Source organism: Vulpes lagopus, chromosome 8 (assembly GCF_018345385.1).
Source record: "Vulpes lagopus strain Blue_001 chromosome 8, ASM1834538v1, whole genome shotgun sequence".
Classification (NCBI taxonomy): Eukaryota; Metazoa; Chordata; class Mammalia; order Carnivora; family Canidae; genus Vulpes; species Vulpes lagopus.
Window position 1 is genome coordinate 83,664,454 of NC_054831.1, and position 27,686 is coordinate 83,692,139.

The 27,686-nt window shown below is 51.8% G+C and overlaps 1 protein-coding gene across 3 annotated transcripts in view; it reads left to right on the top strand.

Moving 5' to 3' along the window:
* DIP2C (disco interacting protein 2 homolog C) overlaps positions 1-27,686 on the top strand; it is a 251,485-nt gene that overhangs the window by 121,682 nt on the left and 102,117 nt on the right. For all 3 annotated transcript variants that reach the window (XM_041767644.1, XM_041767645.1, XM_041767646.1), the window contains 4 exons: positions 6,868-7,077; positions 15,714-15,848; positions 18,124-18,243; positions 19,420-19,617. In XM_041767644.1, coding sequence (XP_041623578.1) covers positions 6,868-7,077; positions 15,714-15,848; positions 18,124-18,243; positions 19,420-19,617 — 663 coding nt within the window. The remainder of the gene's footprint in view (positions 1-6,867; positions 7,078-15,713; positions 15,849-18,123; positions 18,244-19,419; positions 19,618-27,686) is intronic.

The following is a 27,686-nucleotide window of genomic DNA, read 5'->3' on the forward strand; positions in this document are numbered from 1 at the left end:
ATTGAACTGCTTGCTAAAATAAGAAGCACACAGATTTAGAGGAGGGTTATAGAATCCACATGCCATCCACAATGCCTACTACTCTGTAAACAATAACTAGATATGAAGAGATGCAGGAAATGCAGTCTGGGGCCACAGAAAAAGGAGTTAATGTAAAATGAACATAAGATGGTCTCCATTGTGCTCCACTAACCCCATGTGGCTGGCCTCAACTGTATTTGCTTTAAGTGTGACATTCACACCAGATTTTGAAGAGTTCATATGAAAAAAAAATCACAGGAAGTTTATTTCATTTTCATATTTATTATTCACTGAAACAATATTTTTAATATTTTGAGTTAATTAGTACATTTTTAAAATTAATTGTATCTACTCATATATTGTTTAACATGGCTACTAGAAGGTTGAAAACTATAAGACTCCTATTTCTGCTGGAAAGCTCTGGTGTAGGTGTTTGAAACAGCAGAAGATGGAGTTCTTAAACATGTGTTTATAAATATTTATTCAGGGAATCAAATAAAAATAGACTAAAGAACTAAAGGAAAATGTTGCCTTAATATGTGACCTGAGCAGAGAAAAGAAATTTCACTCAGGTGGAATTTCACTGGATTGGTTGTAACATCAGATTGGAGAGGGAAGATGGAGTCTGTACGCTTGAAAGGAGATGAAGAGAAACTGAGGAACAGGGAGACACAATTAAAGAAAAGTTAATAGAAGAACCTTAAGTATCTATGGTACAATGTTAACCTACTTTGAATTGGAATCCAAGATGGAGTGAGAAGAGGGCAGAAAACCTGTTTGAGGAAATAAGAGTCAAGAGCTTCTCTGACTGATGTAAAATGCTACCTTATAGATCCCAGAAGTTCTGTGAATCCAAAGCAGGAGGAGTATTAAAAAAAATTATACCTAAGTTGGCAATAGTCAAAGTGCTGAAATCCAAAGATTAAGACAAAATCTTGAAAGTCATCAGAGGAAAATGTGTTACGTACAAGAGAACATCATATGAATGATGAATGACTTACATGAAGACACTATGGAGACCAGAAGGCAATAGTAAGACATATTTAAAGTCCTAAGAGAGAGACGCCTGGGTGGCTCAGTGGTTGAGCATCTGCCTTCTGCTCAGGGCGTGATCCTGGGGCTCCGGGATCAAGTCCTACATCGGGCTCCCTGCATGGAGCCTGCTTCTCCCTCTTCCTGTCTCTGCCCCTCCCTCTATGTCTCTCATGAATAAAGATAAATAAATTCTAAAAAGAAACCTGTCAGCTCATATTCAGAGAAAATATCCTTAATAAACAAGGGTGTAATGAAGACATAATGAGATACACAAAAACTGAGGGAATGTGGTGCCAGCAGAACTGCACTGCAAGCGTGCTGATGGATGTCATTTAGGCTGATGGGAAATGATACTAGATGAAAAATGTAATCTGTAAAAAGGAAAAAAGAGCACTAGAAACAGTAAGTAGTTGGGTAAACATGGAGTACTATGTTTTCCTGTTGTAATGTGCTTTAAAACACCTGTACATAGGACGAAAATGGGTGAATGGGATATACTGTTGTGTGGCTATTACTTCTATGAAGTAGGAAGTAGAGTGTGAACAGTAGAAAATGAGTAGTGTCAGGTGTGTTTTGAGTGGAGGTGAAAGAGAAAGTTTATAGTGTCAAACTTGAAGAGCAGCAAATGGTTAGAATATTGACCCCATATGGGTCTGTTAAGGATGCATAAGCTGTACCTCAACCACTAAAAAATAAGTATAGATAAGAATTTAATAGAATACATAAAATGAAACTCAAAAAATATGGCTAGTAGAAGACAGGAAAAATTAACAGATGGAAAAAATAGAAATGTATGGAAAACAAATAGCAAAATATTAGATTTTAGCTCTCTCATATCCATGATTATAATAATTGTAAACTTGTAAATGGACCAAACACCAAATTAAAAGTTTGAAATTGTGAGACTGGGTAAATAAAAAAAGAAGATGCATCTTATATTGTCTATAAGAGACACAGCCGTATTTTTTTTTTAAAGTAATAAACTCTTCCCCCATGTGGGGCTCGAAGTCACAACCCCAAGATCAAGAGTCGCAGACTGTACTGACTGAGCCAACCAGGACACATTTAAATAAGTGAGGATAATTAAGAATACAAGGTTGAAAAAATATACAATGCAAACATTAAATGTAAAGCATACAAGTCTTTCTTAATATCAGACAAAATAGACAGGAAGACAAAGGTAGTACAACATATAAAGAGGGATCTTGCATAATGGAAAGTGAAGAATTCATTAGGAAGACAGAAAATGAGTATATACCTAAAAAAGCATTATAATTTATAAATAATGAGGGGAAAATGGTAAAATCAAGAATAATAGAGTTTTTAAATAATTTGTCAAAACAACACTGTCATCCAACGTGATGCAGCTGATGATTACAGCATGTTATCCTCAGCTCCTGCAGAACACACATTCATCTTTCATGCATTTCTTGAGGTGTAATTTACATTTTATAAAACTAATCTATTATAAATGTGTAACTCAATGATTTTTAATAAACGTATAGATTATGCAGCCATTGCCACAGTCTAATTTTAGAAATTTCCATCACCCCGGAAGTTTCCTTGTGCCCATTTGCAGTTAATTCCCATTCGCACATTCAGCCATAGGCAGTCACTGATGTAGTTTCTATGCTTCTATGAGTATCCTAGACATTTTGTAAATAAAACTAATAATATATGCTCTTTTGCATCATCTTTAGCATATTTTTGAGCATCCTCCATGTTGTAGCATGCATCAATTAAATCCTTCTTGTTGCTGAATTGTATCCTATTAGACATACCACATTTTGTTTATCTGTTCACTAGTTGGTAGATATTTAGCTTGTTTCCAGTTTTTGGCTATTATGAATAAGGCTGCGATGCACGTTAATCACATATGTTTGTGTATACATATATCATTTATCTTGAGTAGATTCTTAGAAGTTGAATTAATGAATCTATGGTTAGTTTATACTTAACTTTCAGGGAACTGCCAGATTGTTTCCATATGGCTGCCACCATTTTACATTCTCACTAACACTATATGAGGATTAGTTTCTCAACATCTATACCAACACAGTGTTGTCTGGATCTTTCATTGTAGCTATTCTAGTGGATATGAAATATTATCTCATTGTGGTTTTATTTTTTTTTTAAGATTTTATTTATTCATGAGAGAGACAGAGAGGCAGAGACACAGGCAGACACTCAACCGCTGAGCCACTTAGGTGTCCCTCATTGTGATTTTAATTTGCAATTTCAAATGGGCATATTTGCTATTTGTGTATATTCATTGGTTAAATGCCTCCTCACACTTTTTCCCATTTTTTAGATGAGTTGTCTGTCTTCTCACTAAATTTTTTTAATATAATCTGAATACAAGTCCTTTGCCAGATAACTTACAAACTGTTTTTGCATTCCTCTAATACATATAGTATCTGTATATATTTTTTAAAGATTTTATTTATTTATTCATGAGAGACACACACAGAGAGAGAGAGAGAGAGGCAGAGACACAGGCAGAGGGAGAAGCAGGCTCCATGCAGGGAACCTGACGCAGGATCGATCCTGGGACCCCAGGATCACGCCCCAGGCTGAAGGTGGCGCTAAACCGCTGTGCCCCCCAGGCTGCCCATGTATAGGTATTTTGTATCTTGTATCCTGTGACCTTCCTGAACTCATTTATTAATTCAAAAATTGTTTAGTGTGTTCCTTGGCATTTTCTACATATAAGATCGTGTTGTCTAGGACTAAAGATGTTTTTAATGTTTCCTTTCCAATTGGATGCTTTTTTGTTGTATTTTATGGGCTGGAGCTTTGCAGATAATATCAAATCAAAGTGGTAAGAGGAGATACCCTTGCTGTAGTCTTGATCTTAGGGGAAACGTGTTCAGTCTTAACATTAAATACAGTGTGAGCTGTGGGTTTTCACGGATGCCCTATGTTAGGTTGAGGAAGTTCAATTCCTGCATTGTTGAGAGGGTTTATCATAGAGTTAGTGTAAGATTCTATGAAATACTTTTTCTGTGACTTTCAAGGTTAACTTAGGGCTTTTCTCCCTTTATTCTAATATGGTGTATAACATTAATTCACTTTTGAATGTCACCACTTGGTCCTGCTGCAGACTACCCATTTTATGGGTTGCTCGATTCTGTTTGGTAATACTTTTTGAGGTTTTTTGTGTCTATATCATGAGGGATATTTTTCTGTGGTTTTCTTGTGAAAAAATGGGATGGGGATGAAAGATTGATGGTAAAGGCATGAGAACACTTGTTGAGGAGATGGTAATATTTGGATGGATATATGGGTAAATGTGTTCCTTAAAAATCCTAAGTCTGAGGACTCGAACGTTTTTCCCAACAAGGTACAGAGGGCCAGTCATGCATGAAAAGCTGCCTTGCATCAGTGATCACTATGGAAACACAAATCAAAACTACAATGAGATACAATCTCACACCCACTAGGATGGCTACTGACAAAGAACCAGAAAATTAAAAGTGATGGTAAGAACATGGAGAAATTTGGACCTTTGTGCACTATTGGTGGGAGTGTAAGAAGGTGCCTTCTCTGTGGTGAACAGAATGGCAGTTTCTTAAAAAATTAAAGATAAGATCACTAATGACCCAGCAATTCCACATCTGGGTCTATGGCCAAAATAACTGAAGGCAGAGTCTCAAGATCATTGCACACCCGTAGTGAGAGGAGCGTTATTGTAGCCAAGACACAGAAGCAGCCCCGTGTCCACCCATAGATGAACGTGTAAGCAGAATGTAGTATATACATGAAACAGCACGTAATTTACCCTTAAAAGGGCAGGGAATTCTGCAACACACCTTCACACGGATGAATCCCGAGGATGTTGTGCTGAGTTCAATAGCCACACGCAGAAGGACACGTACTGTGTGACCCACCTGTATGAGGTACTTGGAGTGGCCCAAGTCACACGGGAAGAGCAGAGCGGCCGTGTCCAGGGCCGTGGGAGGGAAGAGTGAGGGCTGCTGCTTAGTGGAGACAGAGTTTCAGATTCGCAGGATGAAGAGAACTCTTGAGGTCAGTGCTGGGGACAATTACACAGATAGTGTAGTGGATACTGAACTTCGTAAAGCTGGTTAAGATGGTAAATTTTAGGTTGTCTTTTATCGTGATCAAAAAAATTTAAAGGAACAAACTATAGAAATGATCCCTGAAAGTAATAGCCAAACTGTGGAAGAAGCCTCAGTGTCCATCGACAGATGAATGGATAAAGAAGCTGTGGTCTATGTATACAATGGAATATTCCTCAGCCGTTAGAAATGACAAATACCCACCATTTGCTTCAACGTGGTTGGAACTGGAGGGTATTATGCTGAGTGAAATAAGTCAATCGGAGAAGGACAAACATTATATGTTCTCATTCATTTGGGGGAATATAAATAATAGTGAAAGGGAATAAAAGGGAAGGGAGAAGAAATGGGTAGGAAATATCAGAAAGGGAGACAGAACAACGAGAGACTCCTAACTCTGGGAAACGAACTAGGGGTGGTGGAAGGGGAGGAGGGCGGATGGTGGGGGTGACTGGGTGACGGGCACTGAGGGGGACACTTGACAGGATGAGCACAGGGTGTTATTCTGTATGTTGGCAAATTGAACACCAATAAAAAGTAAATTTATTATTAAAAAAAATTGAAAGGAGTCTATTTAGGTCTGAATACAAAAAAAGTATCAATTTTCTTTCTCTGTAAACTGTAATCCCGCTATTTTACAAGATGGGGCAGATGGAGGGAATTTGTCAGGCTCCTACTATTAGTGCTGCTTTTCTAACAGATTCCTAAAGACTTTCAAAAATCTTCCAGACAGTGTAGATCATGTCACAGTGTTAACAAGATGTGAGTGTAAATACCCCTTGCAAATACTGTTGTGTTGGAAAAGAAAAAATCCTCTGTCTTGATTTAGAACAAATTGTCACTTCTCTCATTCTCATTCAGTGTTCTTGAGCTACTTACAGTCTTTTATACCCCCCTGGCATCTCACGTACTTTACAGCAGTGGGACCTGGAATTCACTCGTACGGTGGCGTTTAAGTAACAGGCACACCAGTACTTAATTCTTGAAAATGTCTCTGCTAGGTGAAATCTTAAAAAATGAAAATAGTGCCATTAATTTTAATCAAAAAAGTATGTGTCTTCTCTCAATCCAAGATGCACAATTTTCCTAGAAAGAAAAAGAAGTGAAGAAATTTTACTAGACTGTTAAATACATTTAGTTTGCTCGTAATACATACCGTGATGACACATGTCCTCACCAAAGGACGAAGCAAAGTCCTGAGCACATAGGTTGCTGGCAGAGACGAGAGTCCTTCCAACTTCTACACTGTTGTCTTTGTGCGGAGACCCTACTCTTCGAGGAGGCATGTGGTTATCTTCTCTCACACGGAGTTTAAATTTATAGCTCAGAGAAACCCCCTCAGGTCCACACAAGGGCACAGACATGCTTTGAAACACGTGAAAGCCCAACACCTCTGAGAACATGCCATCCCCATCCTTCCTGCTTGGTGCATGCATGCCTAGAAATACCTGGCTTCTTCCCAAACTGTTGAGTGGAGCAAATTGGTGAGTATGTCTGCCTGAGATCATAATGTCAAAGAACAAAACACAATGTTTTAAGCATATTTATTTAAGGTGTTTGGATGAAAAGTTCATTATACTAAAAAATAATTCATAATCTGAGATGTGGCGTAACTTCTCAGGAGTGTTCAAAGCAAAGGCTGTCGGACGGGGTGTGTGGGGGGTGTGCTTGCGACATGTGAGCTGAGCGTGTCTGCTGTGATGCATCGCGGGTCTGCTCTCTCTCACAGATACCTCTTCTGGCTCGGAAGATGAAGGCTCGGTGCAGGGTGACTCCCAGGGCACCCCCACGTCCAGCCAGGGCAGCATCAACATGGAGCACTGGATCAGCCAGGCCATCCATGGCTCCACCACGTCCACAACCTCTTCCTCGTCCACCCAAAGTGGCGGGAGCGGCGCTGCCCACAGGCTGGCCGACGTCATGGCCCAGACGCACATAGGTGAGTGCCTGGCTCTCACGGGCCAGCAGGGGGCCCTGGGAGCCCCCCTCTTGGCGTCGGCGCATTCCCCTGGGCGCTCGGCCCCGGCTCCATGTGGGGGACGGCACAGAGCCCAGCTCCAACTCTTGGGGTGCTTGGCCGCGTTGGTGGTGCCACGTGGTGAACCCCTGGGTTTGGCTCCGTGCACCACGCCCAGCGTCTCTGGCGGCCTGAGTGTTCGGAGCTTTCTGCTCCTAAAGGACCATGTTCTCGTTCGTTAGGGAGACTTGGAACCAGGTTTCTATGTGTTCTCTCCTCACGCTAAATACGCCTCTACGTGGCATTTTAATAATGCTGATAAACAGGGCAGGGAATTTTTAAGTGAGTTTGCTGTTACCATGGATGTCATTTGAGGACGCGGGGGCGTCACTCGCTTCTGCTTTAGACTGCTTTCTGCCCTAGGTATTTAAGGTTCTTGGCTGGTTCACGCCACGTCGTACGTGGCTCCTGTGATGAGTAAGACCCTCTCTGTCGGAACAAGCACACACTTAGGAAGCATTGCCTGCGGTGTTTGAAAATAGCGTGAAAAGGAGATTCCGTGCGAATGGTTAGAGTGGAAGAGCGCGCGTCGCGTGAGCCGTGGTGCTGGCTGAACTGCCGGCAAATGAGGTGCGTGTGTTTCTGCCTCCGCTTGAGCCTGACGCTCACTGCATGCGGCGAGTCCGTGTTGCTTTGGAAGGGACGGCGTGGCGTCTGGATCTCTTCTTACCCATTTTCAGCGATGGATTAATTAAAAGTTTTGAACTTCCCAGTAAAAGTCTTCCAGAGAGCGGCTGACCTGCTCTGGGGGTGGTGCCAGGGTAGTTCCGGGCGCTCCCCGTTCAAGCAGCGACTGTACGGGTGCCGCCGGCCCAGGTGCTGTGCTTGACGCACGTCCTCCTCGCCACATCAAACCTCATGTCTGCAGAAACCCCAAATTTAGAAAACAGGTAAAGGTAGTGAACGAAGTACTGTACAAACACCTGAGAGTCACGAGTGCGGATTTCTAGATCTTTAGGCACCTGTCAGAGTTCAAAAAAACTCAAACCGCTTTTTTAGGACTTTGCCTCGAGAGCACTCCCTCCAATGAGGTTGAAGTTAAACGCCTCAGTTTTGACTTCGCCATAGAAGTGTCAGAGGTGAGCTCTTTGTTCTGCAGAAGGTCAGGCCGCTGGTCAGAGAGCACGTCTGGTCTCGGTCCCCACACGCACGGCCACTGGCGTCTTCAGAAGCCACTTCGTCCTGCTTCGGTTTTAGTGGGGGGAGAAGGAACAACGGTTTCTCTCCTTTGTGCTGTCAGAGCGGTGGTGAGTAAAAAGGAGGAGAGAGGAAAATTCTTCCTTTTTGCACGGTGACAGGCCACGCCAAGTGGCGTGATTGAGCTCAGTTTCACACCCGTGAGTGACAGCGACGCTGCTTCATGAGCCGCTGGCAGCGTCTCTGTGAAATCAGAGTTAAGTTAAAACTGACAGGTGTGTGACCGTGCAGTAGAGCAGGCTTTTCTTGCGTGTGTTTCGGAGCCTCGGTGGCGTCCATGCGTGTCACCCATCCCCTGTGTGGCTGGTCGGGCATGGGGCCCCCACCTCTGCCACTGACTCTGGCCTGGGCCGCCCAGCCGTCCAGTTGCACTGACTTTAAGGAAGTATCAGAATCTTCCCAAGAGCAACATGTCATTTTGGACAAATTAATCACTGCCCTTGGTTCTCCCTCGTGACGTTTCTTGTGGAACCCTAGAGGAAATTACAGCCTGGAGAATTAAATTTATCCAGACTATAAAAGGTCGCATGACTCACGTCTCTGCTGTCTCAGTGCCGCCCAAACGAGCGTCAGTGAGCGACGCTGTAGTCGTTCCTCACTGGACACAAAGGCACGTTCCTAGAATATCTAGAAACTTTCTATAAATATGAAAAATCCTGAAAGAAAGCAGTGGAAGATCCAATAAAACAAGGAATAAAGGAGAATGACAGTTTCTGTGGAAAGAGATGATGTCACAGAACTGGCAACATTTGAGCTTTTGTTGAGACCATCCAAAGTCTTGGGTACAGAAGGGGGTGGGCGTGTGCACGCGTATGAGGGAGCACGTGAGCATGTGAGGGAGCACGTGAGTGAGGGAGCGCATGTGAGGGATCGTGTATGAGCATGTGAATGTGTGAGGGAGCATGTGAGCATGTGTGGGAGCTTGTGAGGGAGCGTGTGCAGCGTGGGAGGGAGCGTGTGTGAGGAAGCATGGGGAGCGCGTGAGTGTGTGTGAGGGAGTGTGTGGAGCGTCTGTGGGAGGGAGCGTAAGTGTGTGGGAGGGTGCACGTGGGGCGTGTGAGTGGGAGGGAGCGCGTGAGGGAGTGCATGGAGCGTGTGTGAGAGGGAGCACGTGAGTGTCTGTGAGGGAGCACGGGGAGCGCATGAGCATGGGAGGGTGCGCGTGGCGGTGCCCAGCCACCCCGCCGCCTGACCGCTCAGGCCGAGGTACCGCTGGGGCCCGGGACGGCGCTGCTCCGCCCGGTGGCGGAGGGAAGCCCGGGGTCGCAGACCACAGAGGCCAAGGAGAATCGGCCGCAGCAGCACAGCTGTCGGATGGTCCGCGGCGCAAAAGCCCCGTTGCTGTGGGTTTCCGGGGGACGCCCTCCGTGGGGCCCATGCGCACCCCATGGTCAGGCCAGCTCCGCATTCAGGGTGGGCCCTTCGGGTTACATCTTCCTTAGGCCCAGCTCACCGTTCTCGTGCAGCCCTTGGACACGAGGTCCCGACCCCTCCCGTCCTGAGGTGTCACCGGTCGAGCCCCACGGGCCGTCGCCCCCACATGTCAGGCAGGATGCCATCCCTTCGCTGCAGGCCCTTGTTCCAGCAAGAACCAGAATGTTCTCGAACATGTCCAGATCGTTCCTGGGATGTGTTCATGCAGAACCTTGTGCGTGTAACGTGCTGGAGGCACGTAGAAAAGAGGGTTAGACTCCGGTGCCCTGTGTCGGCATCACCCCAGTAGGAAGCCAGCGGACGGCTCTAGACTCGAGGCTCATTTGCGGAAAGCACGGCAGGAAAAGGCGTCGGTTGCCACCCAGAAGTGGAGCTCTGGGCGGACGCCTCCCAGGCAGGGGGCTGAGCATGAACCCAGGTCGTGGGCTTACACTCGCCTATGTGTCCAGTGGATGGACTGATGCTAGAGCCTCCGTCTCACTTTCTATCCCTGGGTCCCCGGGTGAGGCCCCGGGTCAGGTCTGTCCCCGGGTCAGGTCCGGTCCCTACATGAGGTCTGGGTCCCTGGGTCGGGTGTCCAGGTCCCCGGGTCGGTCAGGGTCCCCCAGATCAGGTGTCCGGGTCCCCGGGTCATGTCAGGGTCCCCAGGTGAGGTCAGGGTCCCTGGGTCAGGTATCAGGGTCCCTGGGTCAGATCAGGGTCCCCAGGTCAGATCAGGATCCCTGGGTCAGGTCTACGTCCCCGGGTCAGGTCTGCATCCCTGGATCAGGTGTCTGGGTCCTGGGTCAGGTCAGGGTCCCTGGGTCAGGTGTCTGGGTCCCCAGGTCAGTTCCAGGTCAGGGGTCCTTGGGTCAGGTCTAGGTGCCCGGGTCAAGTCAGGTCAGGATCCCCGAGTCAGGTGTCTGGGTCTCCGGTCAGGGCTGGGTGCCCAGGTCAGGTCAGGGTCCCTGTCAGGTGTCTGGGTCCCTGGGTCAGGTCAGGGTCCCCAGGTGTGAGGTCTGCATCCCCAGGTTAGGTGTCAGGGTCCCCGGGTCAGTTCAGGGTCCAGGGTCAGGTGTCTGGGTCTCCAGGTCAGGGCTGGGTGCCCGGGTCAGGTCAGGGTCCCCAGGTGAGGTCTGCATCCCCGGGTCAGGTGTCAGGGTCCCTAGACCAGGTTAGGGTCCCCGGGTCAGGTCAGGGTCCTCAGGTGAGGTCTGCATCCCCGGGTTAGGTGTCAGGGTCCCTAGACCAGGTTAGGGTCCCCGGGTCAGGTCAGGGTCCTCAGGTGAGGTCTGCATCCCCAGGTCAGGTGTCAGGGTCCCTGGACCAGGTTACAGTCCCCGGGTCAGGTCAGTGTCCTAGGCCAGGTCAGGGTCCCTGGGTCCGGCCAGGGTCCCCAGGTGAGGTCTGCATCCCCGGGTCAGGTGTCAGGGTCCCTGGGCCAGGTCTGGGTCCCCAGGTGAGGCTGAGGCCCTGCGTGAGGCCCGGGTGCCCCTCAGCTGACAGTGTGTCTGGGATGCCGTCACCTCGGGGTCGCGTCCATGGGGGATGCATCGCTCTTGGCAGAGGTCGTAGGGTAGCTGCTGTTTGCAGAGAGATTTAGGACTCGTGAGGGACCGCGGTGTGCAGTGTCACCGTGCCCACCAGCTGATGCTGTCGGATTTCCTTGTCTCTGCTGCGAGGCGGGTGAGCATAAACACAGCTGATGGCTGCAGATCCTCGGGGGCACAAACGTGGTACTGCCCTTCGGTCCATCTGCTGGGGGCCGTGCTCATCCTTCCCTGCGGGGCTGGGCCCTGGGAGGCCCCCCCCAGCTTGGGTGTCCCCAAGGGCTCAGGCCTCCCCTCCCGCCTGTCCGCTGGGGGCCCTTGACCTGCTCCATCTCCCCACGTGTTGCTGACTTCATGCACTTGCACGATTTTCACGGCCACCTGCTCTTCACGAACACATGGATCTGCGATTCCGGCCCTCGAATCCTTCACGACCTGCACGCTGGCGCCCGGGCCAGCCTGTCAGAGAGGCTGTCCCGCAGGAGCATCGAGGCTCCCGTGTGTCCATGCCCACGTGCTGCAAGACCGCCACCTCTGGTGACTGCGCCCCGGCGCCCGCCCGGCCTTACCCCTCCCGTCCTTCCCTAATGCCGTTCCAGGTGAGCCCCGTTGCTCCTTCGGTGCCATTAGGACGCAGGTCGACTTCTGTGTCTTCTCAGAAACGTTCTTGGGATTTTCAGCTCTCAAAACTTCATTGGTTTTTATTCTTAGAATCAAAGGAGTGATTTTTGGACGGAGAAGCGTCTGAGCCTGTCCTCCACAGAGCGCCTCCTGCCGCAGGAGCACGGGCTGGCTGTGCGCTCACACGCCCGTGCGCACTGGAGACGTGCACCTGTTCACTGCCGTTGGCAGCACTTATGTGCATTCAAGTCAGAAAGTTGTAACCGAGTCGTTTACACCTTTCCAGCCAGGAGTGTCACAGGTTCGTTCTCGGAGCTCCTGGGACGGTCTCCACATCCGGGGAAAACAGGTGCAAGGAAACCCAAAGGTCTGGCCGCGGGCCTGACGGTAAGGACATCCTCTGGGGACCAGAGCGCCAGGTCCCTTGCTCTGCAGCAGGGAGACTGAGGCCGCCGGGAGCCCAGGCGTCGGTGGTCAACGGGACGGGGCAGACCTGTGGCTGCAGGGGTACCTGCTGTGGCGGGTCGTCCTCTTCTGGTCTCTGCTCCGTGGCCGGCCCGTAACCCAAGAGAGCGCAGCCCTATGCTGCATCAACGGTAAGGGCTGCAGCGTCCGCCTCCGGCCCCGTGGTCAGCCGTCTGTGGCGGCTGCAGGACGGTTGGAGCTGTCATCAGGAATGTGACCCCGTCGACGTGACGATCAAGAGGCGGTTATTGGCAGTTGAAGCTTTCTGTTGTGATGTTAGCACGTCCTCCCTGAGACTGGCTGTCCTATGTCCGGGGGACTCTGCGGCGTCAGGGTAGGAGGCACGCAGCCAGAGGTCAGAGCACCTGGCACCCTCCTGGGCCGCCTCGACCCAGGGTGTGGCTGTGCAGAACCGCCAGGCGCTCGAGGTCCTGCGTGCGGATAGTCGGCCTAGAGGGAGTGGCGAGCATGATCTCCCCTGGCTCCCAGGCTGGGACGGCAGGCACACTTGGGGGTCCCCACCCCTCGTCAGCTTGTGTGGAGGATGGCCCCGAGTGGTCAGGCTGCGTCCCCAGCACTGAGCTGATGCACGGATCCCTTTTAGGCTGGGGCCTTCCGTCAGGGTCATGTCCGACTCGTGTCCAGGACTCCCCAAGGAACCTGCTCGCAGCCCACATGGGAGGCCCTGAGCCGGAGCGGCTGGGCACGCGGGCCAGCCGAGCATGTGGCACACAGAGCCCTCTCCTTGCTGCTTGTCCGCAGTGACGGCAGTGACCTCAGGGTGCGGCCATCCCGGTGAGTGGAGCCCTGGTGCCCGTGAGCACACTGCACTGCCTTAGGAGGTCCCAGCACGTGGTTTCACGGACAAAAACCATGTTTCCTCCTCTTCTCTGGACATCATTTGGGGACCTGAAGGATAGTTAACCGGCTTCCGCGTGGGCTCTGTCACCCCAAACCTGGGGATCCCCATGCCCACGGGGAATGCAGCTGCTCAGCCAGCGTCGGAGGCAGAGGCCTTTCACCGGAGTCATCACGTGTCCCTCGCCTCCCTCATCTTGTGTCTGCTCACCCGGGGAAATGTCTGTCCTTCCGCAGCTGCGCCTTGCCGGGCACTGGCGTCGGGTCACCTCAGTGCCCCAGTCGGCCCCGCGGAGCCGGACGTGGCTGCAGGGTCGGGTTAGGAAGTGGGGTTTCCAGGTTCAGCCAGGGACCATCCGCGGCCTGCGACAGTCGTGGAGGAAGCCGCATCCAGGCGGGGTGCAAACCAGTGCGTTGCTGGCGAGAACGCCCGGAGGGGTGTCCGAGGACGAGACGGAGCCCAGGCGCCCCACTGTAGGCGGCTGGACAGCAACGGCCAGGAGCTGCCGGGAGCAGATGTCCGCGGCATCGCTGACACGGGGCAGCGTGGGGGGCATGGCCGAGGTGCCCCGGCGGGTGGTGGGAGGGGGCCACCATATTTTCCTTCAGTTTGAGAGGACGGGGACTGATACAGGACCAGTGAACTCTTGCTGGGGAGAGCGCCTGCTGCTGATGTCCGCGCTTCCTTGCTGTCGGTGAGCGACGCTGCAGCGTCCATTACCTGGGTGGCCTGGCCTGCCTCCTGGCTGAGCCGCGACTCTGAGAAGGGACGTCAGGTATGCGGCTTAGGAAGGCACCTCGAAGCCACCAAGCGCTCGCTGTTCCCGGCTCTGCCACCAGACGCACGGAGTCGTTCTTGCCCCAACCTGGGGGCAGATGTGGCCATGCGGCCTCGCTGCACAAGGCCCGGCAGCCGCCGCCGATGATGCGGCCACAGCACGACTCACGGTCAACCCAAGTCGAACCCCAGGGCAGTGAACCCCCTTTCAGCTGCCCTGTCGGGGGCCGGGGTGCGGCTCGTGCTGGGGAAGGAGACCCGGGTCGCTGCTTCCTGGGCGGCACAGTTTGTGGGCTGACAGGCAGTGGAGACGGTGTCGCAGGTCCAGGATGCCTCACGGTCCCCCGGTGAAGCGGCCCCCCTCCCCCCCCCCCCCCCCCGCCCTCTCACCCGACCCATGCTGCCCTCTGAGCTGAGATCTGAGCTGAGATGGAGGCAATCGCCCTCCCAGGGGGTGCGAGTGCTCCAGCCGCTGTCTCAGGTGCCCAGCCGGGGCTCACACTGCGGGCCTCACCGTCCCCGTCCTGGAGGCTGGGGTCCACGGTCGGGTGGGCACGCAGGTGTCCTGAGGCCACCGTCCTGGTGGGGGGGACGCTGTCCCTCTGTGCATCTGTGTCCTCATCTTGGGAGGACACCACTTACGTTCAGGTCGCCCCGGTGACCTCTGTGGGGACCCGTGGAATGGCAAGGTTGGAGTCTGCGATGGTGGGTTCCCGGCGGAGGTCAGAGGGGCGACGCTGGGCCTGCTGCTGCCTCAGGCTGCGGGAGGCGCGCTCACACCATCGGCCTCCCCGTTTGACCTCTCGCGCCTTCTGGGAGTGGTTTCAGAGTTGAAAACACCCGGTGTGTGCGGCAGGGCCACCTCCGGGGAGGCCCTCGGGGGAGGAGGCCATGGGGAGAGGCCGCTGGGGCCCCTGTCCACTCACACGCTTGCGTGGCCTGTGGCCACGAACCTCATGGGCTGCTGCCCGAGCATCAGGGAACCAGTTAGTGGTAGGACATCCAGGGTCACAGCTTAGGGCACAAAACCACCTTGGTCATCTGGCTTGACAAACTCCTCAGTTAAAAACAAGAGCCGTCTCCCCGCGTGAGGGATGCTCATGGCGCCGAGGGAAGGGCCGCCGTCTCGGTATGTGACGCGGCGCCTGTACGGTTGGGTCATAAACACGTTTGTCAGTGAGGACTTGGTCACGCGCTGGTGTTCCCGGGTGCCCACCCCCATCACGGCCGCTTAGCACCCTTCCTGCATCTCATTAGGGGATCCGTGGTGTTGGGGGTGTGGAGAGGCCAAGATGCCCCCATGACCTGAGGGGCCACGCCCAGTGGGACGTGACCCCCCGACCTGGGGGTGGTGAACACAGGTGGGATGCGACCCCCCGACCTGGGGGTGGTGGGCACAGCTGGGATGCGCGTGACCCCTGACCTGCGGAAGTGCTCACAGCTGGCATGCAGGCCCCACAATCGGCCCCGCCACCTCTGTTAGGACAGATGGGAAATCAGTCTGACGAACGAGCACGTAACTCACCGCATCTCTGAAAACCCAGTTCAGAACCTGCTGCGGCAATTCCCCGATGCGGCGGGACGGCAGGATGTGCTTCTGTCCAGAGGCCGCGGCACCCATGGAGCTGGCAGAGTAACCATCATGATGTTCAGGACACTGATTTGCTTCTTTACAGAGAATCACTCCGCACCTCCTGACGTGACCACCTACACCTCAGAGCACCCGATCCAGGTGGAGCGGCCGCAGGGCTCCACGACCTCGCGCACGGCGCCCAAGTATGGCAACGCGGAGCTCATGGAGACCGGCGACGGTAGGTGCCCAGCCGGTACCACATGGCGCCTGCGACCCCGCCCTGGACCCTGCACCCTGCCCTGCACCCCACCGTGCACCCCACCCCCCTCTGGCCTACCCCAGTCTGCCCCAGACTACTCCGTCCTGGACCCTGTCCCAGTCTGTCCTGGACCCCACCCCCTCTGCCCCATCTCACCCTGGACCCCATCCTGCCCTGGACCCTGCCCCGTCCATCCTGGACCCCACTCCCTCTGCCCCACCTCACCCTGGACCCCACCCTGCCCTGGACCCTGCTCCGTCCGTCCTGGACCCCACCCCCTCTGCCCCATCTCACCCTGGACCCCACCTTGCCCTGTACTCTGCCCCGTCTGTCCTGGACCCCACCCCCTCTGCCCCACCTCACCCTGGACCCCAACCTGCCCTGGACCCTGCCCTGCCCTGGACCCCAACCTGGACCCCGCCCCTCTCTTGCCCCTCCCCGTCCTAGACCCCAACCTGGACCCTGCTCACTCGGCCCCTCCCCGCCCCTCCCCTCCCATCCCTGGATCCTACCCGGTGCAGGGTCGATGCCCCTCCTGGGCACGTGGTAGACCCAGTCGGTCAACCCCTTTACACAGCTACCCAAAAGGGGAGGCCCCGGGTCCAAAACTCAGGTTATTGACCAAAAGTGTTTCTTTGTGGGAAAAAACATGAGCATGGTGGGAACTGAGTCCTGAGAAGCATCAGAGGGCTCCTTAGACGCCGGCGTGCTTGCTAACCCTGAGCAAATGTGGAGTCAGCGAGGAAAGGAGCGTGAAGCGCTAGCACCACGGGTAGCTGCGCCAGGGGTGCCCGGAGGGCTGCGCAGCACAGTGGTTGGGGTGGCGTTGGACCCGAGGGAACAGGGTTTGTTCTCCAATTGGGAAGAATGACCCGGGGCCATGACGCAGCAGTGGGGCCGCCCTGCCTGCCCCTTGGGGGGCCACGACCTGACCGGGACCCCCGCTGCCCCAGCTCAACGCTCTGGCCACGCAGGGGACACGAGGCGTGGTTTTCCTCGAAGGCGGCCATGCAGCCTTGGTGTGGGCCCCCCACCCCTCCCAGGGAAGTGTCCCTCGTCGCGGTCAGAGCCCCGGGCCAGGTCGGCGTGCCTGCTTTCCTAGAGCTCGTGCGGCCGCCTGGGCCTTCCCTGCGAGTTCCCCTCCTGTGGGCTGGCCGCTGCCCCTCCTCGTCACCATTTAGCAGCCTTGTCATCTGAGCTCTGACCCCGAGTGAAATCCCGTGTGGTCCCCGCCACATCCTCACTCCAGGTGGAGCCGAGGGCCAGCGGCCTCCGGAGACCACCTCCGTCCCTCCACTGGGGTTCGCTGCAGAAAGCGGGGCGCAGATGCTCACAGCTCTGGGGCTGTGTGTTCACTACAAGAAAATAATCAACACTCCGATCTCAGAGCGCCCGTAGAGCCTTCAGAGGCCACCTATGAAAATGGTTTTTCTTTGATAGAAAAGCTTCCTTGAGCTCCGTTATGTTGGGCCCAAAGCAGAGTCTGTTGCTCTGACCTGTCAGCGGAGGTGGCAGCCCCTGAAGGGCCCTGCCTGCTGCGGCCTCCAGAGCCGGCACGGCCAGGAGCAGGTGTCGGAGGGCCTTTCCGCGGAACAACATCCCTGCAGAGCCACACTGTCCCCCGAGGACGTTGGCTCCCTGGTGCTCCGGGGACTCGTTAGTTTGGGTGGTTTAAAAATGTCAGACCTCAGCTTCTTTTCAACAACCATGTCATGTTTTCAAGATGCTCATTCATTGTTATGAGTAAGAAGTACATTATGAAGTGGAATTTCATCTTATGTGGGAACGTGTGCCACGTGCCGGTGATCTGTGTGACCCAGAATGTTGAATTTAGAGCTTTTAAATTGCTCTCCTAGCTGCCTTGCCTGTGGACTCGGGGGTGGAACTAGAGTCACGGGGCGGGGGCATCGGTACCGTGAGAGGACGGGACGGGCCTGCAGGGACCCCCAGTGTCCCCCTGAACCTGATGTGTCGGCAGCCTGCCCTGGCCCCGACGGGGAGACAGACTCCGGGAGGCCTCCCTGCCATGTGGGCTCGGTGACCCATCGGAGCAGGGACGGGGTCGGTGAGTGAGGAGGGCCAGGTCGGGCGGGCCCAGCCTGAGGTCAGCCTCCCCCCGCCGCCGTGGTGGCCGCCCGGACGAGCCCCTGCCTGGGGCTCCTGGGTGGCGCTTGGAGGCCCCTTGATGTGGGGCTGCGCACACGTGTTTAGCGGGTGAGGTGTGGCAGCTCACGTGTCCATGCTTCTTTTCCAGGGGTGCCAGTGAGTAGCCGCGTGTCAGCGAAAATTCAGCAGCTCGTCAACACCCTCAAGCGACCGAAGCGGCCGCCGTTAAGGGAGTTCTTTGTGGATGACTTTGAAGAACTGCTGGAAGGTGACCAGGCCCTTTGCTGCCCCATTATTCCCGGGTCCGTGTGATACCACACACCGTCGTGGCGGGCCCGATAGGCCGGGTCACCCATCAGGGCAGCAATCTTGGCATCCCCTGAAAACAGGAACCTACCCGGAGACCGTGGGTCCTGCCCCCCAGGGCCCCTGCGGATGGCTGCGTGCTGGCTGGCCACGTAGATACCAGAGCGGGCGTGTGGGGCCTCCGTTCCAGGGACAGAAGTACAGGGAAGCCCAGGAAACCATGCTCAGGGTGACCTGCGCGCTCCAAGGGGCGCAGAGTGAGTGTGGCTGGCTCCTGTCCTGCCCCTCTGGACAGACGCAGGAGCCCCTGCGTGTGAACCGAGTCAGAACAGGATCCTGCTGCTCACGTCACACCCAAGCCCTTTATTCTCTTGTTTGTACAAGTAAGACCGGCTGGCTCCCTGTCCCGCAGAGGAGAGCGTCACTCACAAACCGTGAGGGAGAGGAACCTTTTCCAGACGTGAGCAGCGGTCTTTCCGACTCCAGTTGGGAAGATTTTGACTGCGTCCTGGGGCATGTATTGTTTTACACAAGAGAATGTGCTCTTGCTGGTTGTTCGTGGTACTTGCTGCAAATTCAAATTGATGTGTCCGTGGGCACAGGCAACCTGATTAGCAGGATGTGAGCTCTGGAGTCCAGAATCACTCACGTGTATTGATAACTGGTATTTTATTTTATTTTATTTTTTAAGATTTTGTTTATTCTTGAGAGACACAGAGAGAGGCAGAGACAAAGGCAGAGGGAGAAGCAGGCTCCCTGCAGGGAGCCCGATGTGGGACTCGATCCCAGGACCCCGGGGTCACACCCTGAGCTGAAGGCAGCCGCTCCACCACTGAGGCACCCAGGGGCCCCAATCAGTATTTTAAGCAGAGATGTTGCTGCCCCAGACTCTAGGCACGTTGAAATACGCGGTGCATTTGTCAGTTGACAAACCCCATCCCGACATTGTCTTGTAAAGTGCAAGGATTAAGTGGTGAGGCCACCATGTAGGTCCTGGCTCTGGTTCTAGGAAAGTGCAGGTGTACGATTTCTGTCCACTAGTAAACTTGTGTAAGAGTCTTACTTTCTGTAAAAAGAATTAAAAAGTGTGCTAACATGGATGTATTTTTTTTTAAAACTTTGTGTCCATGTGTATTAGTGCAACAACCAGATCCAAACCAGCCGAAGCCAGAGGGGGCGCAGATGTTGGCCATGCGCGGGGAGCAGCTGGGTGTGGTTACCAACTGGCCGCCGTCGTTGGAGGCCGCATTGCAGCGGTGGGGGACCATCTCCCCGAAGGCCCCGTGCTTGACCACGATGGACACCAATGGGAAGCCCCTGTATATCCTCACCTACGGTAATTCTCTGCGCTTCCTTCACCTTCCACGGTGGCCACTGCTTCGCGGGCTCACTGCCTCCCATGGATTTACACATCTGGTGCAGACACAAAAGGGGCCCGAAAGGAGATGTTTTAGGGGAGGTGCTTGGTGTGAACATGAGAAGTTGTTCCTTGTTAGTGCTCCCTGAGGAAATCGGAGGTGGGTCAGGAAACCAGTGGGCGAGTGTAAGTCTTGAAAGTCATGCCTTCCGGGAGGATGGGTCAAGAAATGGCGTCTGAACTCGTGGACATGGATCCCTCGGGAAAGACAATCTCTCTCCAAAGTGATGCTGGGAAGAGGTGGGAGGCACAGGCTTGTCTCTGGTGCTTGATTCTGTGCGATTGCTGCCATGTGAACTGTGGGGGTAGCTTGCTGGGCCCGGGAGGAAGCACGTGGTCGGGTGGTTTGCAGAGAATCCAGCCAGTAAGTCAAAGACCGAAGCGGCTTCTGTCATGTCTGCACGTGTGACATTAGATGAGCTTTGTCTGCGTTTCAGGTTTGTTTCCATGTCAGTGGCATGCTGGCCCGGCAGCAGAAAGACACTTCTGCGGTGGCGGTCGGGGTCAGGAAGCTGGTGGCACACCCAGGGATGCGGGGCCTGGCCTTAGGGGGATGGGGCCCCGGGGGTACCAGCCACAGACTCAGTCATGACCCCTGCACCCCGCACGGAGATGGGCTTGAGGTTCAGGAGCATACGTCTCATGGCTTCATCATTCTAGGACATTTGGGGGTAATTTTAAAGAAAGATTTTGTTTGTTTGGTTTCCTGGTGGGGAAAAACATCACTGTGGTTGGAACTGAGTCCTGAGAAGAAGCAGAGGCCTCCTTAGATGCTGGCGTGCTGCTAACCCATAACAAATGTGGGGTCAGCAAGGAAGCGAGCGTCTGAGGGAGGGAAAGCGTGCATGAGCGGAGGGAGGGGCAGAGGGGGAGGCAGGTGTCCCGCAGAGCAGGAGCCCAACGCGGGGCTGCATCCCAGACCCTCGACCATGACCTGAGCTGAAGGCAGACGCCTCCCCGACAGCCCCCCAGGCGCCCCATCTTTGGGTGATTCTAAGTGGGTACGGAGCACTTCGGCCGCGTGAGGCAAGAGCTGGTCCTCGCGTTGTGCTCTGTCGAGGTAGGCTTTACTCAGGTGGCAGAATCGTGAGCGTCCCCTCCAGCCGGGGGCAGCCTTGGAGCTGGCGCAGTTGCGTGGCTGCTCCTCCGCGGACTGTTGGGCAGGGCTCACCTGTCCGCGTGCACACTCACCTGTCCGCCCGCAATGCTCGGCGGGGCACGGGGCGGGCACAGACCGCAGCCCGGCTCCCTGCCTTCAAGGCAGGAGACCGAAGACGAGCCCTGATCCCCGGCTGAGGGCCTGCGTCGCCGCCGTCCCCTGAGGAGCGAGGACGTGCCCTTCTGCGGGGTGATGACGAGCAGAGCTGTGGGGGGCACACTGAAGGCCTCTGGATGCGTGGGCATGCGTGTGCCCAGGCGCCACCAGCCCCGCGCTCCGTCTCTGCGTCTGCTCCTCTGCGCCAGGCACATGCTGTGGGCTGTCTCGGCGTTCACCGTGAGAGGCCAGAAGCAGTGGCTTCCCCACTCGCGACAGTGGGTCACCAGGGCGTGAGGGATGGTGCTGGCCGCTGTGAGGGAGGAAGACTGCGGGAGCTGCTCTATATGTACAGACTCTAAGTACATGAACCTCGAACCGTCGGGTGTCACAGAGAAGACACACAGGTGGGAATCCTCCCCACACCATGTGTCTCGCTCCGGCGGACCGAGCAGCCCGTTCTCGGCCACATGGGTCCCCTCAGCTGTCAAGCGTAGCTTCCCCCGGATCCTGGTCGCCGCACTCGCAGCCAGGCAAGTCAGGATGGCTGAGGGAAGCCGCGCGGCAGGCAGAGGTTGTCACAGCCCCGGGGACGGGCTTCTGGCCGCCACGCACCAAGACAGCGACCTTGCACCCCGAGCCCCAGGCATCCTGCCACCTTCAGTAACCGTCAGTTCTGCTGAGGAACTGATTTCCTAGCCTCGAGTCCCTGCTTCCCCCGCCCTGGAGGCCGCCTGGGGGTTCCCTGTCCTTGGCCACGTGCGCCCTCACCACGGTGTCTGTGTGTCTGTCTCCCCCTGCCCCCCGGCTTTCTCTGCGGTCGGCACTTGCCTTGGCTCCAGGTACCCCCAGCACCAGCCGCGGGAGCTCACAGAGCACTGGGAAGCCCGTGTCGCTGCTTCTGTGCTGTGCGCCGTGTGCGGGGCGTGTTCTCGGGCTGCAGCCGCCGTGTGCCCACGTCCTGGCCCTGGGCCGCGTACCTGGTACCCGCATCTGCCTCCTTGTCCTGCAGGCTCGCGCCACCGCGGAGTCTCTGTAGCCGTGTTCCCAGGTCGGACCCGGGTAAGCCACCACGAGCTGCTGGGACGTCGTGTCCGATTCCCACCTTTCAAGTGGACAGTAGAGTGTTACTATTACCTAGCATTCCCCGCAGTCGGCAGCCTCTGCGTGACATCTCGTGACTTAGACCTGGAGGTTCGTGCCTCCCCCCCACCACGCCCCAGGCTGGTCTCTGTGTCTGCGAGCTGGATTTCCGGAGGCTACAAATAAGTGAGGTCCTGCATCCTAGTTTCCTCTTTGGCTCTGCATGATGCCTTCACGTCGACCATCTCTCACACGTGCCAACACTGCAGTCCTTAGGTGGCTGATACTCAGGGGACGCACCACGCGTCATCTCTATCCATCCGTATCCATGGATGGACATGTGGGCTGCGTCCGTGTCCCGGCTGCTGTGAATAGTGCTGCAGCGGACACAGGGCAGGTATCTTTTAGGTTAGTGTTTCTGTTTGCTTCACATAAATCTCCAGAAGCAGAACTGTGGGGTCGTAGGGCAGCTTAGTTCCAACCTCCCGAGGCCCCTCCACACTGTTCCCCGCGGTGGCCGCACCAGCCTGTGCTCCCGCCAGCCGTGCACAGGGGCTCCCATCTCCGCGTCCTCACCGACACCTGTGGTTTCCCATCCTGTAGACGCCGTCCTGACACGTGTGAGGTGATATCTCTGATTCTGATTTAATCTCCGTGATGATGAGTGATGCTGGCATCTCTTCACATGTCTGTTGGCCATCGGGATGTCGTCTTTGGAGGAACGCCTATTCAATTCCTCTGTCCCTTTTTAAATCAGATTGTGTTTTTGCTATTGAATATTTTCTTTTGCTATTGAGTTGAATATAAAATAAAATATATTTAATTTGGGATCCCTGGGTGGCGCAGTGGTTTAGCGCCTGCCTTTGGCCCAGGGCGCAATCCTGGAGACCTGGGATCGAATCCCACGTTGGGCTCCCGGTGCATGGAGCCTGCTTCTCCCTCTGCCTGTGTCTCTGCCTCTCTCTCTCTCTCCCTCTCTCTCTCTCTCTCTCTCTGTGTGTGACTATCATAAATTTAAAAAATATATATATATATTTAATTTTTTAAAATATTTTATTTATTTGACAGAGAGGAAGTGAGAGAGCACGAGCCGACGAGGAGGGGCAGTGGGAGAGGCAGACTCTGTGCTGAGCAGGGAGCCTGATGTGGGGCTGGATCCCAGGACCCTGAGATCATGACCTGAGCCAAAGGCAGACGCTCCACTGAGCGAGCCCCCCGGGCACCTTCTTTATGTATTTTTGATATTAACCCCTTACTGGGGAGATGATATGCAGACATCTCTAATTTGCCTTTTCATGGTGTTGATGGTTTCCTCTGCCTTTTAGTTTAATGTGCTCCCACTTGTTGGTTGGTGCTTTTGGTCTCAGACCCAAAAATCATCCCTGAGACTAATGTTGAGGAGCTTAGCATCTTTGCTTTCTTCTCGGAGTTTTATGGTTTCAAGCCTCATGTTCACATTTTTCATGTTCATTTTTAAGTGTGGTCTGAGATAGTGGGTTGGCTGCATGTGGCTGCCCAGGTTTCTCACGGCCTTTTATTTGCATTGAAGGGACTCCCGCACCCATGTGTGTCCTCGCTGTCTTAGCTGACCGGATGAGAATGGGCCAAGTTCTGGGCTCTCCGGTCCACTGATCTCTCTGTTCACTGCCAAAGCCACACCACTTTCATTCCCTTAGTTTTATGATGTAGTTCAAAATCAGGGAGCCGGGTGCCCCTAGCCTTGCCCTTCTTACTCAAGACTTCTTTGGCTTTTGGGGGTCTTGTGGTTCAGTACAATTGTTAGGATTCTTTGTTCTAATTCTGTGAAAAATGCCATAGGAATTTTGATGGGGATTGCACTGAATCTGTAGATTCCTTGGGAACTATGACCGTGGAATGTCTTCACATTCATTCCTGTCTTCCTCAGTTTCTTTCATCAATGTCTTATAATCTTCAGTGTACAGATCTTTCACCACCTTGGTTAAAATTACTCGTAGGTATTTTATTCTTTTCAATGCAACTATAAATATTTTCTTAATTTCTCTGATAGTTTACTGTTAGTGTATAGAAATGCAATCAATTTTTGTATATTGATTTTGCAGTCTGCAGCTTTACTGAATTCATTGATTAATTCTAACAGTTTGGGTCTTTTGTGGGTCTGTTTTGGCAGCATCTTTAGGGTTTCCTGTATATAAAATTATGTAATCCTCAAATAGAGACAGTTTTACTTTTTCCTTTCCACTTGGATATCCTTAATGTCTTTTTCTTGCCTAATTACTCTGGCTAGGACTTCCAATACTGTCTTGAATAAAAGTGGTGAGACTGGGCATCCTTGTCTTGCTCCTGGTTTCAGAGAATATTAGCTGTGGGTTTGTAATCTATGGCCTTATAATGCTGAAGTATGTTCCTTCTATATTCACTTTATTGAGAGTTTCTCATAAAAAAAAAAGATGTTGAATTTCGTCAAATGTTTTTCCTCTATGTATGGACATAGGATTTTTATTCTTTGTTTTGTAAACGTGATGTGTCCTGTTAATTTGTCAATATTGGACCATCCGCGTGTCCCTGGAATAAATCCCACTCAATCATGTCATGTGATCCTTTAAATGCACTGTTGAATTTGGTTTGCTAGGGTTCTGTTGAAGTGTGCATCTATATTTATCAAGAATATGAGTCTGTATTTTTGTGTATGTGGTGTCCTTGTCTGGTTTTGGGATCAGGGTAATGCTGGCTTCCTAAAATGAGCTTGGATCCACTCCCTTTTCTTTGTTGGAAGAGTTGGAGGATAGGTATTAACTCTTGGATTGTTCGGTAGAATTCACTAGGAAAGCCTTCTGTTTGTAGGGAGGTTTGTAGTTACTGATTAAATCTCCTCACTGGTAATTATTCTGTTCAGATTTTATGTTTCCTCCTGATAGTTGTTGGAAGATTTTATATCCCTGGGATGTTTCATTTCTTCCAGCTTGTTCAGTGTGCTGGCACAGATCTAACCGTTCATGCCGACCTCTTGGAATCCCTTGCATTTCTGTGGTGTTGGTCCTAACTTCTCTTTTGTTTCTGATCCTGAGTCTACTCTCCTTTATTCTTGGTGAGGCTACCTCAAGTTTGCTTTCTTCCAAGGACCCACTCTTGGTTTTGTTGATCTTTTCTGTTGTCTTTTCAGTCTCTCTCATTTGGTTGCTCTGATCTTTGTTACTTGCTTCCTTCTACTAACTTGAGCTACATTCCTTCCTTTCCTAGATCCTCGAGGCATAAGATAGGTGATTTCTTGGAGATGTTTCTTGTTTCCTGAGGCAGGTCTCTATTGCCACGTACTTCCATCTTAGGTCCACTTTTGCTGCAAATGGTACATTTTGATATGTTGTATTTCTGTTTTCATTTCTCTAAAGATGTTTTTAAAAATTTCTTTTCTTTCTTTGCCCACTGGTTGTTTCGTAGCATGTTGTTTAATCTCCATGTATTTGTGAATTTTTTGGTTTTCTTCTAAAATTGATTTCTGGTTTGTTGCCACTGTGGGTCAGAAACGATGCTTGATATGGTTTCAGTCTTCTCAGACTTACTGAGACTTGTTTTGTGGCCTAATGTGCGATCTGGAGAACGTTCCAAATGCCCTTGAGAAGAATGTGTACTCTGTTGCTTAGGATGGCACATTCTACATAAATTAACTCCATCTGGTCTCATGTGTTGTTCAAGAATCCTGTCTCCTTACTGATTTTCCATCTGGATGATTTATCCATTGATGGAAGGTGGGGTATTAAAGTTCTCTACTATGATTGCATTGCTGTTAATTTCTCCCTTTAGGGCTATTAATATTTGATTTATATATGTAGGTGCTCCTATGCTGGGTACATAAATATTTACAAATGTTATACCTTCTCAGTGGACTGATCCCTTTATCATTATGTGATTCCCCACATTGTCTTTATTACAGTCTTTGTTGTAAAGTGTGTGTTGTCTGTTACCAGTGTTGCTGCCCCAGCCTTTTTTCCCATTTGCGTGGGATATCTTTCTGCGTCCCTTCACTTTCATCTCTTTGTGTCCTTACAACCACGAGTCTCTCATTGGCAGCATATTAATCTTGCTTTTCCCCCATTGAGCCACTCGGTGTCTTTTGTTCAGAGAATTCAGTCCTTCTACATTGGAAGTAATTATTAATAAGTAGGTACTTATTGCCATTTTGGTCATTGTTTTCTGGCTGTTATGGTAGGGCCACTCTGTTCCTTTTTTCTTCTTTTCCTTTGTAATTTGACAACTTTCTTTACTGTTACACTTAGATTTCTTTCTCTTCATATTTTGTGGATCCACTAGAGGTGTTTGTTTGGTGGTTACCATGACACTTACATATAACAGCTTATTTTTATAACAGTCTATTTTAAGTTCATAACAACGTATGTTCCAGCACATTCTAAACCTGTACATTTTCACTGCCCCTGCCCACATTTATGTTCTCAGTGCCACATTTTATATCTTTTTATCTTGTGTACCCCTATCTACGACTTTTGTCCTCTGACCTATATACTGGCTTTATAGAGTCCACCACCTTTCCTGTATATTTATCTTCACTAATGGGTTTATACTTTCATGTGTCTTCTTGTTACTAATTAGTGCCCTCTTTTCAGCTTCAAGAAGTCCCTTTAACGTTTCTCCTAAGTGCAGTTTGGTGGTGATGACGTCCACTAGCCTTTGCTTATAGGAAACGCTCTATCTGTCCTTCCACTTAGAATGATCACTTTCCCAGTAACTTTTCCTGGTTGGATTTTTTTTCTTCCTCCTTATAAATCAGTGAAGAACTGTTGTATCTCTTTTCACTTAAGTCAGCAACTTTTTGTTTTTCTCCTTGAAAAACATTAAGTGTATTTCTAGTATTTTGCTGAAAGTGTGTTGCCCATTTCAAGCTCTTCGTTGTAAACTGGCTTTTGTATGAATGTACAATGACAGCAAAGTTAATATTCCAAACTGAGAATGAAGTTGAAAATTTAACAAAACATATAATGGGTGCTAATCGTTTGATGTAACTGATCTGTTCTTGTGCAGTGCATTGAATCTTTCAATTACAACAAATTGATCGTAATTGTTTATTTAACTATCATTCCCCGATATTGTTCATATTTAAAGAGATTTGAAGACACAAAGTATTTGCTTTCTTTTAGAAGAAAATCATTGAGTCATTTCTAATAGCTAGTGACTTTTTTTTTTAATTTTTTTTTCAATTTATTTATTTATGATAGTCATACAGAGAGAGAGAGAGAGAGAGAGAGGCAGAGACACAGGCAGAGGGAGAAGCAGGCTCCATGCAGGGAGCCCGACGTGGGATTCGATCCCGGGTCTCCAGGATTGCGCCCTGGGCCAAAGGCAGGCGCTAAACCGCTGCGCCACCCAGGGATCCCTAATAGCTAGTGACTTTTTAAAAAAGATTTACTTATTTATTTGAGAGGGAGAGAGAGTATGAGCACGAGCCAGGCAAGGGGCAGAGGGAGAGGGAGAGAGAATCCCAAGCAGACTCCCTGCTGAGTGTGGTACCCAACCCAGGGCACGATCCCATGACCCTTGAGATCATGACCTGAGCTGAAATCAAGAGTTGGATGCTAAACTAACTGAGCCACCAAGTGCCCCTAGCTAATGACTATATTTGTGGAAAATATATGATCACCCAGGAAAATACCAAATACTT